A 16880-nucleotide genomic window follows, 5' to 3' on the forward strand; every position below is an offset into this window, starting at 1 on the left:
TGACAATGCAAAAGGGATCAATGTTGTGTATAGCAACTCATACAACCAGGTACAGCTGCTACAGTCTGAGCGTGCAGTTTCAATGAGATGTAGGAATCAAGTTCAGTAAGACTAGCTATAATAGGGTTTCATGTGAAAGGCCCATTTAGAAACAGAATTAAAATTTGAGGTGTGCACAACAGTTGTCTGGCAGAGCAATAGAAAAAGCTTGGCCAGAACAAAAAAATAATCGTATGCAGTCATTATGGCTCCACTGATAAGATAACATTTATGTGAGAACCTGGGATGGAATCCCAGGCCTTTAAGATAAACACAATAAAGATCTCACTGTGAAAGTATTTCATTGTGTGGTCTTTGAGATCACTGTAAAGTTGCATATTTGACTATGAAACATGCACAATATATCTATGATAACAATAATAATAATAATAATAATATAAACATTAATATCACTAGGCAAAGCCCATAAGCTCGTGCAGGGTAGATTCATTTGTGACCGACTGCCTCACAATGATATTGTAGATAGCGCCCTCCGCGTGGAGAATGCGCATAGCATATAGAACATGCATGTGTAGTCATTGCACCACAATGCATCCTTGGGTAAACCACCAAGAAAACATCATATAGTATATAGTACATGCATGTGTACTAGTCTTTGAGCCGCTGTGTGGCCACTGCAAGAGCTATTAATCAATATTAAATTTGGAAATTGAGACACAATTGCCTCTTGTATAGTGCCTAAGTACCCAGAGTGTTAAAGTAGGAGAAAAAGCTGCATTATTTACAGATGTGGGAATTTTTTAATAAAACCAAGCCGACTCTGAATGGGTTTGAACCCAGACTGCAGTGGTAAGAGGCACATGATCTAACCACTAAGGCATTGACAACCAAGTCTACCATGTGTCTATTGTAATAGCAGTATAGTGTATGCTGCTATGGTTTACATCATTAATACAGGTCTAGATCAGATACACTGGAACCACATTATTGTGTTCTATTTTAAGTGTATTTTAACATAAACCCTTATGGCTAGTTTCACTAAACTGAATATTTCATCTAATCTAAACTACATGCTCATCCTGTAGAGGCTGTAAAATCTACAATTTAGTAGTACTGTAATATCACTCCATATTTTGTGCATATCTTGTGTAATTAATCTATACCCCCCCCCCCCCCCCCCATCACCTCAATTTCAGCACACAGTATTATTCCCCTACACACACCACCCTACCTCCTGTTTCTTGACACATTCCAATGTAAAGTCAGTAGCTGTGATGTCCTGGAAAATTACATATGTTAAGTCATTCAAAAGTTACCAGGGTAGACTTTGAACTTGAACTCTGACCTTCACAGTTACACTGTGTGGCCCATTATTATCATATACAACAGTTTTAAAATCATGCACTAATAACCCGATTCTCTATGACTCAAATTTAAAGTTAATATTTTAAAGTTACATCATTCTGTACTTACCATTATTTTTAAATTTACAATTTGTAAACTGATTCTATAGCAATGATAGGGTGGGTTACTTCAACTTCACTTCTTCATTTTTAATTAGCATTATTAAAAGTGGCACAAGCTGAGTTTATAAACTTTTTTTACTCAAGTGAAAATACTGTCATAACATCTTGATTAAACTATTCTAGCATAATGTTAATGTCAATGCACACATTCTATGACATTACAATTTGTCTCCTGGCATTGTTAGAACAATTGATTGCATAGCAGGAATGTCCTCAGCATTTTGTAAAACTTATTATAAATTACATCATATAATTTAACAGCTATATCTTAATACCAGATTTGAGGAAGTGATAGGTAAGTATGCTTCACTAGTAGAATACTGTGAGTACTTTTAAATTTGTACCAAAAATCATGTCCCAAAATGTATAAACTCAGCTTGTGCCCCTTTAATATTTTTATAGTTATTTCTAGTAAAAGTTATTCTACAATATGATATTTTCAATTAAAGCAATTCATGTATATTTTATCAAATTAAATCAATTTTGCACTAATGACATTTTCAAAGCTATTTTCAATGAATTCATTTAGCATCAATGACGTTTTCTAAATAAATTTATATGTGAATTAATTCTGCATTTAATATTATTCTTTACAATTATAATTTGTTTGGACGGCTCCTTTTTAATAAATAGTAGTTTTTAGTTAAAAATTACCAAAATATAAACTGTATGACTCTTTGTAGCAACAGTGCAATATGCACTTAATATTTTTTGTTGCTTCAGCGGAAAAATGTAATCTGGCTTGCGAGAACGTTTAAATCATGATGAAAATTTGGATTTTATATTTATCACTAGGTGTGTCATTATGAAAACTACACATACACTTTGTAATTCCTCTCCATACAGATTCATTTTACCTTGTGTAAAATAAATTTGTCTTGTTGCCATTCAAACCTGACCTATAAGTTTGTATATTAGAACAAGTTAGTATCATAGCAACAGGTACATTAATAAAGTCACTATGCATTAAAGTCGTTAGTTCTGTATTAAGATGACTTTCAATGCTAAACTTCAGCATCAACTTTTTTGTTAACTGAGTACTGTCAACTATTTAAAATGTCTGCTAAGGTGTAAAACTAGTTGATGATGTTATAGACCATCTGTTATGGACCACACTATCTGTTGCACTACATCAGCTACCCAAAACTTGAGAAATTCAGGAAACACATTAAAACTCATCTTTTTGCTAAAGCATAAGCCTACTTGGTAAAGTTGGTTACTTGTTCAGTACCATTGAACATTGCTGCCTGTAGATTCAGTCACTTCATAAAATGTTTATGATTGATTATTTGATTGATTGATTATTTGATTGCTTGATTGATTATTTGATTGATTGAAGATTACAGTTGCTTTTATACTCATTCACTGTTTAATAATCATATAGTCTGGTTATTAGAAAAACAAATGATTTTACAATGTGGCCACAAGGAGTGCTGTTCAGGGGCAGCTTTTGGACCAGCCATGATAGTTGAGAGCTATTGTTTCCTCAGAAAAATCCTTTCCAGTGTATCATGGCAAAAGTTGATGACACTCTCAACCAGTCAAAGCATTTTGCTAACTTTCTTTCTGATGATGTAATGTCTAAGGAAATTGTTGAGTTGATGCAGTGACATCCTAGGATCCTGTTGACTGTTTCATATACTGTCATGTGATTTTAGGCTTTTTTAGCCCTCATTTTTTGTAACGAATAGCGCCCTCTAGTGACACTTTTATCGAAAATGACCATAAGTTGGGGAATTGTATTACTGACTGTACATTTGATAGAGGTTAAAATAACCCCACCCACCCCCCGGAGAATTTCACCAGGCTTTATTTTGAGTAATGCACTTTGAATAGTAACATCTTTATAATCATGTCTTTTCTACTCACCTGCCAACACCGTCTTTACCCTTACTCTGTTCATACAGCATTCTACGAAGACCTCCAGATTTAAATTTCAGAGAGTGTGCAGTAAATGCTCCAATAGTAATAAAATCATAGAAATCTTCCGCTGCAAATACGACAAATAAAGAAATATTTGTAGTAATAAAAGTCTTAGCTTTTATCACACTTTTAACCAAACAGTGATTAATTTTCAATAATATATCCAACATTGTTTTCAAAAAATGAGTAAATTATTCATGTACAATGTTTTCCATGGGTTATACGGCAATACCTTTATACTTAACAGTCCACTTAAAGGTTTTGTGGAATTTTGTAGTATAGGATGTCTTACATTCTAAGGTCATAGGGGTGTATACTTATTGCCCGCTGGGCTTCATTACCCAAATCCATTACCCCTGTCCTTCCAAATGTTGGTATAACCTCATAGTGTTAATAACTGTGAGGATATTCCATTCTAAGATTCTAGGGGTGTATACTTACCTCTACTAGGTGGTCTCGTTACCCTCATTCTTTGAAGATGTAAATTCAAGGCTACAAATTCTGTTGATTTGTCGGCTTTATCGACACTCTTCTTGAATTGTGGACCTAAAAAAAATTAGAAAAATGAAGAATGACAATGACAATGTAATATTAACACAGAGTTTATGGGAATTAATAGTAATTGTTTAATTTCAACAAAATTCTACACAACACTGTCAACACGTTATATACATTTTATTACCCACTTTGCAGCCATTTTTGAAAAGAAGTGTCACAAGAGGGCACCACCCCACATGAGGAAAAGTGAGGGTTAAAATCACATGGCAGTAAAGCAGTCAACAAGATATGACTAAAATAACTCAAGGAGTTCCTAAAGATTGTGATCTGTTACAGAGTTAGCCGAATATTTTGACTGGTTGCAAATGTAAACTGTGAAACACTGGGAAATAATGAATTTGTCAAAGTAGGTTATAGCACTCCACTATCATAGCCCTCACTTCTGGTCCAACAACTGCCTCTGAACAGCACTCCTAGTGGCCAAACTATACAATCCTTTGTTTTTTCTGATAACCGGACTAAGGTGTATTCAATGCACATGTTACATTCCCGTACAGTCAAATCATCGTATTAACTTCCTTTCCAATCATTTATTTTTTTAGGAACTCATCAAGTTGTGTTGTGTTGGCCAAATTTTATTGACTGTTTCATGTATCAACTCTTCCATGGTCACAAACATTTTAGGTACAAAAAAGTGAAAACATGATTCCTATTTTTCATCCATAAATACTGAGATACATAACTTACCTTTATGATTTTTAAGGGTATCGATGGCTTCAAGATACTGGTCCATGTTACTAATACGTTCATCCAAAATTTCTTTCCTCATGGTTTCATATTGTTGGTCCAGCTGTAAAAGAATGAATAAATTACCCATGATGCAATGTAACGCTATGGATATTTGGAGTCTTACTTTTGCACTGGTAAAGGTTGAAGGGTAACAAACAAAACTGGGATTTCCATAGCACGTATACAAAGAAATTAAAAACCTAAGAACGTGAGGAACCGTTCATGATTTTTCTCTGTGTAACTTTCTACTGTATGTAATACAATACAAGACATATTTTTTAATTCTTGACAGGAAATTTAAAAACAATTAATGTAATTTATAATTTAATTTACCCGTAATTAAAAATTTAATTTTTTTTTTTGTATAATTAAAAAAATTTTAAGCATAGAAATTAATCAAAATGTACAACTATCTGGATGGGAGGTAGAGAAACTGAACCTGTTAATAATATAGACATAAATATCGGTTCATAAACTCATACCTCAGGTATTCAGGATAGTTTTGTGTTGATAAAACCTTGTTCACATGTTCTGCATATATGTGTGTGTGTTATTAGAAAGCATTTACTGTCTGATGCATAAACTAAGGTTTCTAGAGTGATATTGTTATTTGGGTACTTTCCACAATGTCTTTAAAGCCCCACTAGCTACAACTGACATATTTTTTTGAACCTGTTTTGTTATATGTAATGACTTACTGGTAACATCGTACACTCTGAATAGTATTGAATCACATGTGGGTACACATATTTGTACAGCAGTATACATAATATTGGTACAATATATCTAATCAAATTGATTTTTGGGTCCACACCCTAAAATAACATGACTTCAACCTTTTACTGTACTACTATGGAATTAATATGTACAATGTCTAACTGATGATACTGATATTTTAACAATTTTCAGTGACTGTACTGTTGGTTATCTGATCAAAAAACTAATCCTCCAGTTACACCAAGTACAGGTTTCTATTGATGTCATACCCAGTACAGGTTTCTATTGATGTCATATATTTATTACCGGTATTTCCACAATATGGAAGTGTGCACATGGGGATCAGATGGTAATCTGCCCGACACGAGTAATAATAATAAATAAAAATAATGTTAGTTTTTTATACAGCACTTTCCCACACTGTGCTCAGACCACCGATTATTACTACTGGCACAGATCTATAGCGGCACAACAGTCTTTTATTTCTTCAACTCACTGGGGAACATACAATCCATCGCAGCCTTTATAACCACACAGGATTAAAGTATTCACATTGTAACCTCTGTCCTACCAGGTCCCCCAATTATACAGCTGGGTTGACTAGGGCATAATCGTGGTTCAAATCTTGCCCAAGGACTTTTGCCATTCAGAAATAAATGGCAGTGACAAAGCTCAAATCTACAATCTGCAGTTCTAAGCCAGCCACTCTGACCATTTGATCATCATGACCTTTCACCATCATGACTCCACAAACATCAAGATGTGAAAGGTGCAACCATCCTGTCATATTTTTATTACGTACCCCATGTAAATATTGCGGTGGCACATGTATATCAATTTTGTAATTTTCATTTTCATGTAGACAGATTGAGAAAATATAACAGTATCTTGCAAAATTGCAACTTTGACTATGGTACAAATATTTTTTCTTTCATACTGCCCCCCTTGGCAATATAAACTTCCACCTATCCAGCAACCTATCTGCAACAATAGCAAGACAGAATGTGTACACTGAGAAATGTAATAAATTGCCATATGCCGGTACCAAAAAAATAGCGTAATTTATAATATTAATTCAGAATTCAATAGTATAGAAAAGAAAGAGCAATTTAAATTTATAATGCAATGAAAACAAAATGAGATTATAATTACTCTCTGTATGTATCTAAACTCATGTAAAAATATGTAATCAAGAAAATTGTTTTACTTATATACTTATAACATTAGCCTATTTCATTGTAGTGCTCTTTATATACCCAAATAGAATTATTGTCAATTTTCTACACGGTTGTAATAAAGTTATATCTTATCTTGTCATAGCTAAAAATTATGTTTAACAGAATGTTCACAGGAGAGATTTCTTAAAGCTAACTCCAAGGGTATAAAGGGACTAGAGATATTAAACAATTCCTGGTACCATATCTGGGCCAGTTTTCAGTTGTCAGTGTTTGAAATATGGCTCTATGTTTATAGCTGCCTCCTGACATGTAACAACACAGTACAATAGATATCATAAAACTATGTACATCAATAGGTAGGCATTGTTTTAGTCTAGTTCCTGACAGGGACCGTGTTACGTGTATACTTCATCACTCTCCCAGTCTAGTCAATCCGCGTTGCTCAAGGTGTTAAAATTAATGTGGTTCAATCCCTATAATATGGTCTACTGTAAACATATGGTAAAATAAAGAATGAAAACATGTACATAAAACTCACCTCTCCTAGTCGACATAACTGAATATTCTTCTGTTTCTCTTCCTCAATGTATAGTTTACTATAATTTATAAAGGAAAAGAATTGAATCAGATTTTCTGTTTATAATAGCAGTATGCATTTATAAAGTATGTTCCATAACAGATGTCATGACCATAGCGTTGTATCATGTATCATTATTACCCCTGGCACAGACCTATATCGGCACAGCAGCCATATATAAAACTTCCTAAATTCTCTGTTGAGCATACAATCCATTCCAGCCTCTGTAAGTGCATATCATTACAGCATTCACATTGCAACCTCTATCCTACCAGGTCCTCAATTATACAGCTGGGTTGACTGAAGCACAATCATGGTTCAAATCTTGCCTAAGGACTTTAGCCATTCAGAAACAAACCACAGTGACAAGGCTTGAACCTGTGGCCTGCAGAGTCAAAGTCAGCCACTCTGACCATTTGACCATCATGACGCTACAGAAAGTTTATAGGAATGTTGTAAATCGTCAAAATGTGATTCCATATAAAATGATGTTTCCTAAATATGATTACACATGCTCAAGAATTTTAGCCATTCAGAAGAAATGGCGGCAGCTAGGCTTGAACCAGCAACCTGGAGATTCCAAGCTGGCCACTCTGAACATGACTCCATACGACAGAAATTAAAGCCTTCCCCTGTAAACTATATTTATTTGTACTGTACAAGGTGATCATTATTTGGGTTTTACAATTTAACCATTGCAAGTTTATTAGGTTTAATGGAGAAAGTGTCTTAGAAAAATCAGGGAAACTATTTTAGAATTCAAAATGTTCACTGAATACTGTCACAGTGTTAATTCTTTGGGAAAATAAGAGCTTGTCGATTTCCTTGAAAACAAAATGGTGAACCCCAAATTTCTTTTATTATTTCAAAATGACCAGGAACAAGATTTCATTTGACAAAGTCATAGCATATGTATTTACATTATTGGTTCTACAGAGCACTACTTGACTTCAAAATTTGTCATAAATTAAAACTAGCAAATATTGAATTATGTTAATAGTCTTCTTTATTCTGTCACAAAGTTATTAATTTATGTTATTGTTATATGTCAGAGTCTGTTGCTTGAAACAACTGTTTTTAACTATAGGTATTGTTTCAGGGATTATTTTTACTAAATTATCTCTTTTAGCCAAATCCTAACCTTCCCAACACTAGAAATAGAGGATATCCTGAAGGTAGAGGATTTCTTTTCAGGAAGAATCCAGCTTTTTAAAAAAAAATAAAAATAGGTCAGCCAGATCACACAAAGCAATAAATTAAGTGAAACATAATCCCCAATATAATGTACTCAATATGACATATTGATGTGACCTGTGACCTGTTGATTTGACCTTATGACCTTTGGGACTTAAACTACAGATGGCATGAGTAAACGTGTAAGGAAATGTAAAAGTAAATATGTGAATGTCTATGACAGCCTAGACAATGGAGGGGATTTGTCTATAATCACAGTATATCATATGCCAGTATTTTAATATCAGATTCTCATACTAGCGTTATCTTTTCAGTGGAACCATGCAGTGTGCCCACTGGGCCAATTTGACGTGCCACTGATGCACACAATTTCTAGTGACACACCATTATTTGATGTTCCCCTATCTCTTACTATGTGGTGACTTACAAGAAATGGCAGTTTTTATCATTTTGACTCACAACAACAAAATTTGGCTATCATTAGAGGAACCATGAGAATTACTTATTTAAGATTTTTTTTCTGGACTAACTTTTTCTATATAGCTCTGGTAGACAACAGTTTTTTCGCATCTGAAATTTAATATCCGTTACTACGTTTGGCTGAAAGTTTAACATGAACTGAAAGAATAACACCAAGCAAAGGTTCATCTCATTTACAATGTAATGTTATCATGTATGTCACAGTGAAACTGACACCAAGTAATGAAACCATTTAAAGGGGTATGTTTCAGTCCCAGGTCATCACATTAGTGTTATCTTAATAAGGATTACATGGGATCATTCTTTTGTTCTGTCTCAACTTTTTCTATAGCTCTACCAAACAGCCAGTTTTCACACTTCGATTTTAATCCTAATTTGAAGTGGGCCTTATAATTATGTACCAGGTAGTTTCCAAAGGTCAGTTATCTACATGTAAATTGAAAACCTCTAGCTTTTGATCCTCTATAGAACTGAAAGTCTTGTACATCCTGTAGTTTTCATTGAAAAATAAATTGCATAACAAAAGGGTATGTCATTAAGTCATGTGAAACATTGAAATAAAAAGGGTCGGCAATAAACGCATGCTAAGAATAATAAATGATGAATCTGGTAAAAGGAGACTTTCTTGAAAAGGTTGAAAAGTGACAAAATCAAATTCAAAGTGATACAGCTGAAAAAAAGGAAGCTTTGCATGAACAAAGGTCAGAATGGATAAAATCGTTGTTGTGTCTGTCTCGGTGATTTATTAAACAAGGACTATGTGAAAGACAGCGTGCATCCCTGTAGTAATTTTGAGACAAAACAAAAATATGCATCATATCATGATTGTACACTATGTGCAACCTCCATGCAGACACAAGCAACAATTGTATTACAATGTATATAAATCACACTCTGCAAGAGACAGACACATGCAACAATTGTATTACAATGTATATAAATCCACTCAACAAGAGACAGACACATGCAACAATTGTATTACAATGTATATAAACCACCCTCTGCAAGATGCAACAATTGTATCTGATCTGACTTTTGTTCCTGCACAGAGTACTTTCTTCAGCTGTATAATTTTCTATCCAAGCACATAGTAATTTATAACTTTAACTTACAGCATTTGTTGTGGTACATGGAATGACAACACACACTCTGTCATAATTTCTTGTACACATAAAGCTTCATCATCAGCCACTGCTCGCCTGTACGACTTAGTCACAGCATTCACAAATGCTCTTTTCAGGAACGGATCGCGAGTAATGCTGTTATTTCGGTGTTTTATTGTGGCTTGAGGTTGGAAATCTTGTCGTACACCACTGGCTCTCTTGATCCCTGGACCACTATCAACATCGTAAGACTGTCAATTAATACAACAATTTTTATTATTTAGCAATGAGGGAGACTGCATGGTTGACAAAGTACTAATACACTGAGTTTACACATAGTAATTAATATGTGCCTTGGAAATCAGTCATAATTTTTTGCAGTTACTTTGTTCAAGCAAAAGTTCTCAGTTAAAATCATGAAAAAGACATCAGGGGGTCACTACGCAAATTATGCAATTAGGTCAAAATGATAAGTCATCATAGAATCATAAATGGTCAACAAATACCACAAATAAATTTATAGGGAAATAAAAAGATTGTCTATTTTTGAACCCCAAAATTATGTTTAACTTATTATTTCAAAAGGAGGGAATCGAGTTACTTTGATTTTCAGACAAAGTTACACAGGGAACCTTGCACACCCTTGTAACATTCACATACATGTACCTAGAACAGGGTTGTGCACAATATAGATGTACCAGCTGAGTGGAACCACGGGGACTGTACCAGCTATGAGTACAATATCCCTGTAATAGGTCTGACCAACACACTAGGTGTAACATACCTAGATTTGACAGATGTGTAACTGGTATGCCAAGATCAATGTAAGAACATGGATGTTAAAAAGAGCAATGCAGCATTGGTTTTTATAGCATCACTGTACATCGGCTTTTTTCCAGCCATGTACCAGCTATGTGAGCATAGCTGTAACATAGGTATTTCCCAAAGCCATGCACCCGCTATGTCAAAATTGCTGTAACGGCAATATTTCCCATAGCCATATACCAGCTGTGTGAGCAATGCTAGTCAGATATGAACAACAGGATTGCTACAGGGTATTATTCCACCATAGCTGTTACAGGTATGTGCACAACTGTGTGCTAGGTACAATGTATGTAGTACACAGCTTTGGTACTGGGATGTGCAAAACAGTCGTGGCACAGAGGCGGTATTTCACATCCATGCAACAGGCATATTTTTTCATGTACCAGGACTGTGAAAAAATATACTCTGTGACGGTGCTGAGGAAACACAGCTGGTACATAGCTGTGCTCTTCTTCCTAGAACTAGGATGTGGCCACATCCTAGCACTAGGATGTGCACATCCTAGTGCTAGGATGTACAAGATTCCCTGTGTAGGTTCCTTATTATTATACCAAATGCAAGCCAGGTTGAACACATTTGAACAAAAATATGGGCTTTTATACCCTGGTCGTTCTATGTCACAACAACCCATGTCTACATCACTGGTTCTGTGGTGCTTAAAATACGCATAAAAAATTCCAAATCACCACAATTTTTCAAAATTATACTTGAGGAGCTATAATCATATAATTCCCCAATTCAGCAGGATAGGAAAACACTTGTTTGACTCGTAGTAACAAGGCCCCTTAGGTCACTCATATTTTTCTTGGTTAAATGAAGAAAAATACTGGGGAACAATAACGAAATATATAGTTCACTGAATATATTTTGTAAAAACTGGCAGATTATATATTATAGTCAATGCTATTGAAAACTAAAACTAAGCTATAAAATTAAAACACACACAATAAAATAACTGGAAAATCAACATTACAGTAAAATTTATATACAACCAAAAACACTGATCTGTCACAAATATCCTGGAAACAGAAATGATGAAAGACAGAAATATGTATTACTATTAAATAATGTAACAGTATTATTTAAGAGCTTGGTTGAGTTTGGGATGAAAATATAGGTGAACAAGCCATTGAGAATGACATAGTCCCCGCTATGATTGGGTTTTAAGGAATTAGCACTACTCTGATCACGCAACAACACTTGTGAACCTAAATCAAACAGACTTAGATATGTTGTGTCTGCTTGTCGGACATGGAACATGCCTACAACAATAAAGGATTGGTCGGGTATGGGGGATCATATCAATATGAAAATGGATATGCAAATGTATGTCATAGAACACTGTCCTAATACCAACTCTGAATGAGATCTGTTCAAGCATGTCTGAGTTATGGCTTTGGACATGGAAAATTCACAAACAAAATGGCTGCCAGGCAGCCATATTGGATCGTATCATGACGAAAATGGATATGCACATGTATGTCATAGAACACTGTCCTAATACCAACTTCGAATGAGATCTGTTCAAGCATGTCTGAGTTATGGCTTTGGACATGGAAAATTTGCAAACAAAATGGCTGCCAGGCAGCCATATTGGATCGTATCACAATGAAAATGGATATGCACATGTATGTCATAGAACACTGTCCTAATACCAACTTTGAATGAGATCTGTTCAAGCATGTCTGAGTTATGGCTTTGGACATGGAAAATTTGCAAACAAAATGGCTGGCAGGCAGCCATATTGGATCGTATCACAATGAAAATGGATATGCACATGTATGTCATAGAACACTGTCCTAATACCAACTTTGAATGAGATCTGTTCAAGCATGTCTAAGTTATGGCTTTGGACATGAAAATTCACAAACAAAATGGCTGCCAGGCGGCCATATTGGATCGTATCATGACAACAATGAATATGCACATATATGCCATAGAACACTGTCCTAATACCAACTCTGAATGAGATTTGTTCAAGCATGTCTGAGTTATGGCTTTAGACAGGGAAAATTCACAAACAAAATGGCTGCTAGGCGGCCATATTGGATCGTATCATAAAACAAATTGACGTGCATATGTATGCCATAGCATGTTGCCCCTGTACCAAGTTTGAAAAAAATCGGTACAGGCATCTCCAAGAAACGGCTGCGGACGGACGGACGGACGGACGGACGCACGGACGGACAGACGGAACCCAATCCATAAGTCCCCGTTCCGGACTTCGTCCGCGGGGACTAAAAAAGTCATCTGGATAGAAAAAACTTGGTTCTAAACGAGAGAAATATCTTATGTAACCCTTATGGCCCTACTGATAAAATACATGTCGCACTAATGTGAGAACCGGTCATTAAATCCCTGGCATTTGAAGAATACTTTATGTATTTATTTTGTACACATACTTTATCTGGGGGGTGGGGGTGGGGGGTTATTAAAGGTACAAGAAAATGAAACAAAGAACAAACTGAATTAATCTATACTACAAAAATAAAGTACTTGCTAATAACAGAACATAGATTAAAATAGATTTTAAAAAAAGTATTGGTAATGCACACATGGAAGAGGTTGCAATGACATGGCTTCCATGTAATCTACTTTGTACTACACACCTTGACTACACGCCTTGGCTATACTAACTTTAAAACAAATTAAACAGAAATCTAAAAACACAGCAAACGTTTTAAGAATATCACATGATTTGGTTTCACTACTCTCAGTCTGAGATACTTCCACAAGATACTGCTGGTCAAGTTTTTTTTTTTTTATGTTTAACATAACTATCATACTTACAGTGTCCGAAATACAGCAACATTTGAGAATCATGTCAACTGGGTTGTTCTGATGTTAACATATGTGAATGATCATATCAACCTGTGCATTGTTTCTAAGCTGACAGGTACACACTAACTCAGATGTGTCAATACTGTATCAATACATGCCCAGTTTAGATGTGACTATATAGCATATATGCAGAACTAAGCCTTATACAAACACAGTTGACTGGTTCAAAGCTCAAAGGGAAGTAAACAACACGACTGGAGTAGAACATAAAGTCAGGCAGAAGTCAGGGTTCACTTCAAAGTTTCATAAGCTTTCTATTGTTTACACATGTTTCTCATTTTGAGTTCAAGCCAAATTGACATTTGGAAAATAGTGGCACCCCCTGGATTGAAATTGAATCACACACGTTTTTCATTTTGACAGAGTTCAGGCTACATTTAGATAAAAGTGGCACCCCCTTGCTTGATGACCTATTCATGTTATTATTCTGCAAATCTTCCTTCACTACATGTTTTTCACTGACAGGTTTTTCACTGACAGTATTTAGATGACAGTGAGACCCCCTTTAATAATTGAGATGACATATTCATATACTTATCACATGTCTTATTTCAACAGTTTTGGAACACTATATATATATATATATAATACTGGCACCCCCTGTATTGATAAGACAAAGTAAATGTATTCTTATCATGTTGACACAGATTTCTGGCATAGTAAATAATAGTGGCACCCCCTGAATTGGTAAGTTTCTATTAATGAAATTTTACCATGCTGCATATAGCTCAGACATATTCCTTCATTATACAGGTTTCTGTCATTTTTACACAATAGTGGCACCACCTCATGGATTGATAAGACTTAGTAATTAATAATATACTTTTTATCATTCTGTAGACCTTCCTTCCCTATGTGACAATTGATAAGAGATAATATGACATTTCATGAAATATTTTAATTTTCATATTTTGTTGATCTGTAGGAAAATACATTTTCTTTCATCTAAATACTTTTTTTTAAATCATAAAAATATTTTATAGAATATTAAAAGTTAAAAGAGCAGATTTTTTTTTAAATCAAAGCCTAGGACTATAATATTGGACATCATTATTATCTTATGAATTTCAAATTTTTTTTTCACAAAGTTTATCTAGTTTGTAGTTATTTTATTTATGATTGCGATACTAGACCGTGAAATAGCCAGGGTAGAGCCCCATCTTATCATAGGTAGGTCTATTTATTCCGTATTCGGAGGCTATCGGTCCAAAAATACAATATACAATTATTACAATAAAGCAGTGCTATAAAGGCAATGAAACTGTTACATAACACTGGTAGCTTCTTTTCATAGTTTCATGGCATGAAATAAGAATAGTGCGAGATGTTGTAGTGTATCTACATTGTTAGAGGAAAGTAAATCAACAAAGTTCTGAACAGACAGAGGATCTAGGGATATATTTTAATAATCTAGCCAGTATGATGCATTATGGAAGTTAGCCTTGATAATAAGTACACAAAACATAATCTTTGAAACATGAGAAATATCACAGACAAGTAAGAAAACCTGTCATTGGAAATATGGAATATTTGAACAGTACGTTTGAATCACTATTGATAACAAAATTAATATACAGGAGTCTTATCAATTGAGTTTATCTTGAAAATCACAGTTGTGTCTATTCTTTTCACACTGGTCAGTTGAATTTCATTTTAGATACTATAGGATTCCTATAGACTGTTAGATATGTCATGTCACTCAGCCTTCGATGGCCTTGGTACTAAAGAGGGCGTTCTATATATATGAGGATGTCTGACATGACACACCTTACACACTACATTTGGTACTGCATTTAAAAACCCCTATATTGACTATTGAAACTATTACAAAACAAAACAGAAACTCGCTCATCAAGAAAAATTTATTTGTAAATGACATGATCATTACTCATAGGACTAATAATATTGTATCAGATCGTATCTCGTATCATATCATATCATATTATATCATATCGTATCACATCGCATTGCACTGTATTGTATCGCATTGCATCGTATTATATCGTATCATATCGCATCACATATCATATTGCATCGTATAGTATTGTATCATATCGTATCGCATCGTATCATATTGCATTGCATCGCATCACATCATATCATATCACATCGCATCGTTTTGTAAGTCCATATCAAGCAAAAACCAGAAACAAAACTCTAGCTAAGGAATAAAATGAAAAGTTATTTCTTACCACCATATGTATGTATTTCAATTCTGCATGTTGCCTGATTTTCAGAAATAAGGATGATTGCAAGAAATCATCTTGACTAATCAAGGGGTTTCTGATTACACTATAATTCATCTCACCCCCTTCAGTGAGGTCACAGTGTTCAAAGCTGTATATGGTAGCACGCCCTCAAACAGCTAAAAGCTGCCATTATCCAGTATCAAACTGACCAATCACAGCATTTCATATAATACTCTCCATGTCAACTATTTTCAAACATGGCTATCTCTGATACTGACACTGAAATGAACTCTTTAAAGTAGTTGAAAGGTGTGTTGACATAAATAAAGATGTTGACACAGTTTCAGAAGCAAAAGTACATGAGCCAGTGACATTTATGCAATGTTGGAGAGCCAAGAGTATCGACAGGGAAAAATGTCTTGTCATCTTTACTGGTAAAATTTGCAAACACCTAGAAGGCACCCAATAGGGAACTTGCAAACCCGCCATGTTGAATGTTGCATCATGGGAAATGTGAGAATAAATACTAATCAATTAGTATTGTAAACAATGCTGATACATTGTTTGTAACCACAAATAATCAATTCATAGTCACCCTGACCATTGTGGGAGGTTTATTTTATCGGCAGCTCCAGATTAGGTATTACAATAACCACAGATAATATCCCATAGTCCTTTGCATCTGAGCATGCTCAGTCTGAATTGCAAGTTTCCTATTGGGTATTGAGTCGCCAATGGCAACCAGTAAGGTTAAATTACTTGATGGCATGCTAAGATAGAGATGAACACTAGTGTAAATCAGAGCCCCTTAATTATTCAAGATGTGAGAAATGTATCATTGGTACTGATGGATGTTTTTACCTGTGTCTTTTGATGTGGAGAAGAAGAAGATGATACGTGTTGCCTTTGCTTGGGTAACTATAGCAATGAAGAAAACAGAGACACCATATGAATGTATAGACTCTCAGAATACAAATCATAGATTATCAGAAGATTATGTGGATGGATGGACAATGGTTGTAAAACCTGACCTTTAACCC

General features: G+C 34.8%; 1 protein-coding gene across 1 annotated transcript in view; it reads right to left on the reverse strand.

Moving 5' to 3' along the window:
* Positions 1 to 16880, reverse strand: part of LOC144438611 (inositol polyphosphate-4-phosphatase type I A-like) — a 36056-nt gene that overhangs the window by 9898 nt on the left and 9278 nt on the right. Inside the window, exons 7-12 of the mRNA XM_078127710.1 lie at positions 16702 to 16758; positions 9995 to 10236; positions 7170 to 7227; positions 4695 to 4797; positions 3891 to 3995; positions 3396 to 3516 (exon numbers count right to left, since the gene is read on the reverse strand). Of these exons, the coding sequence (XP_077983836.1) occupies positions 3396 to 3516; positions 3891 to 3995; positions 4695 to 4797; positions 7170 to 7227; positions 9995 to 10236; positions 16702 to 16758 (686 nt within the window). The remainder of the gene's footprint in view (positions 1 to 3395; positions 3517 to 3890; positions 3996 to 4694; positions 4798 to 7169; positions 7228 to 9994; positions 10237 to 16701; positions 16759 to 16880) is intronic.

Source organism: Glandiceps talaboti, chromosome 8 (assembly GCF_964340395.1).
Source record: "Glandiceps talaboti chromosome 8, keGlaTala1.1, whole genome shotgun sequence".
Taxonomy (NCBI): Eukaryota; Metazoa; Hemichordata; class Enteropneusta; family Spengelidae; genus Glandiceps; species Glandiceps talaboti.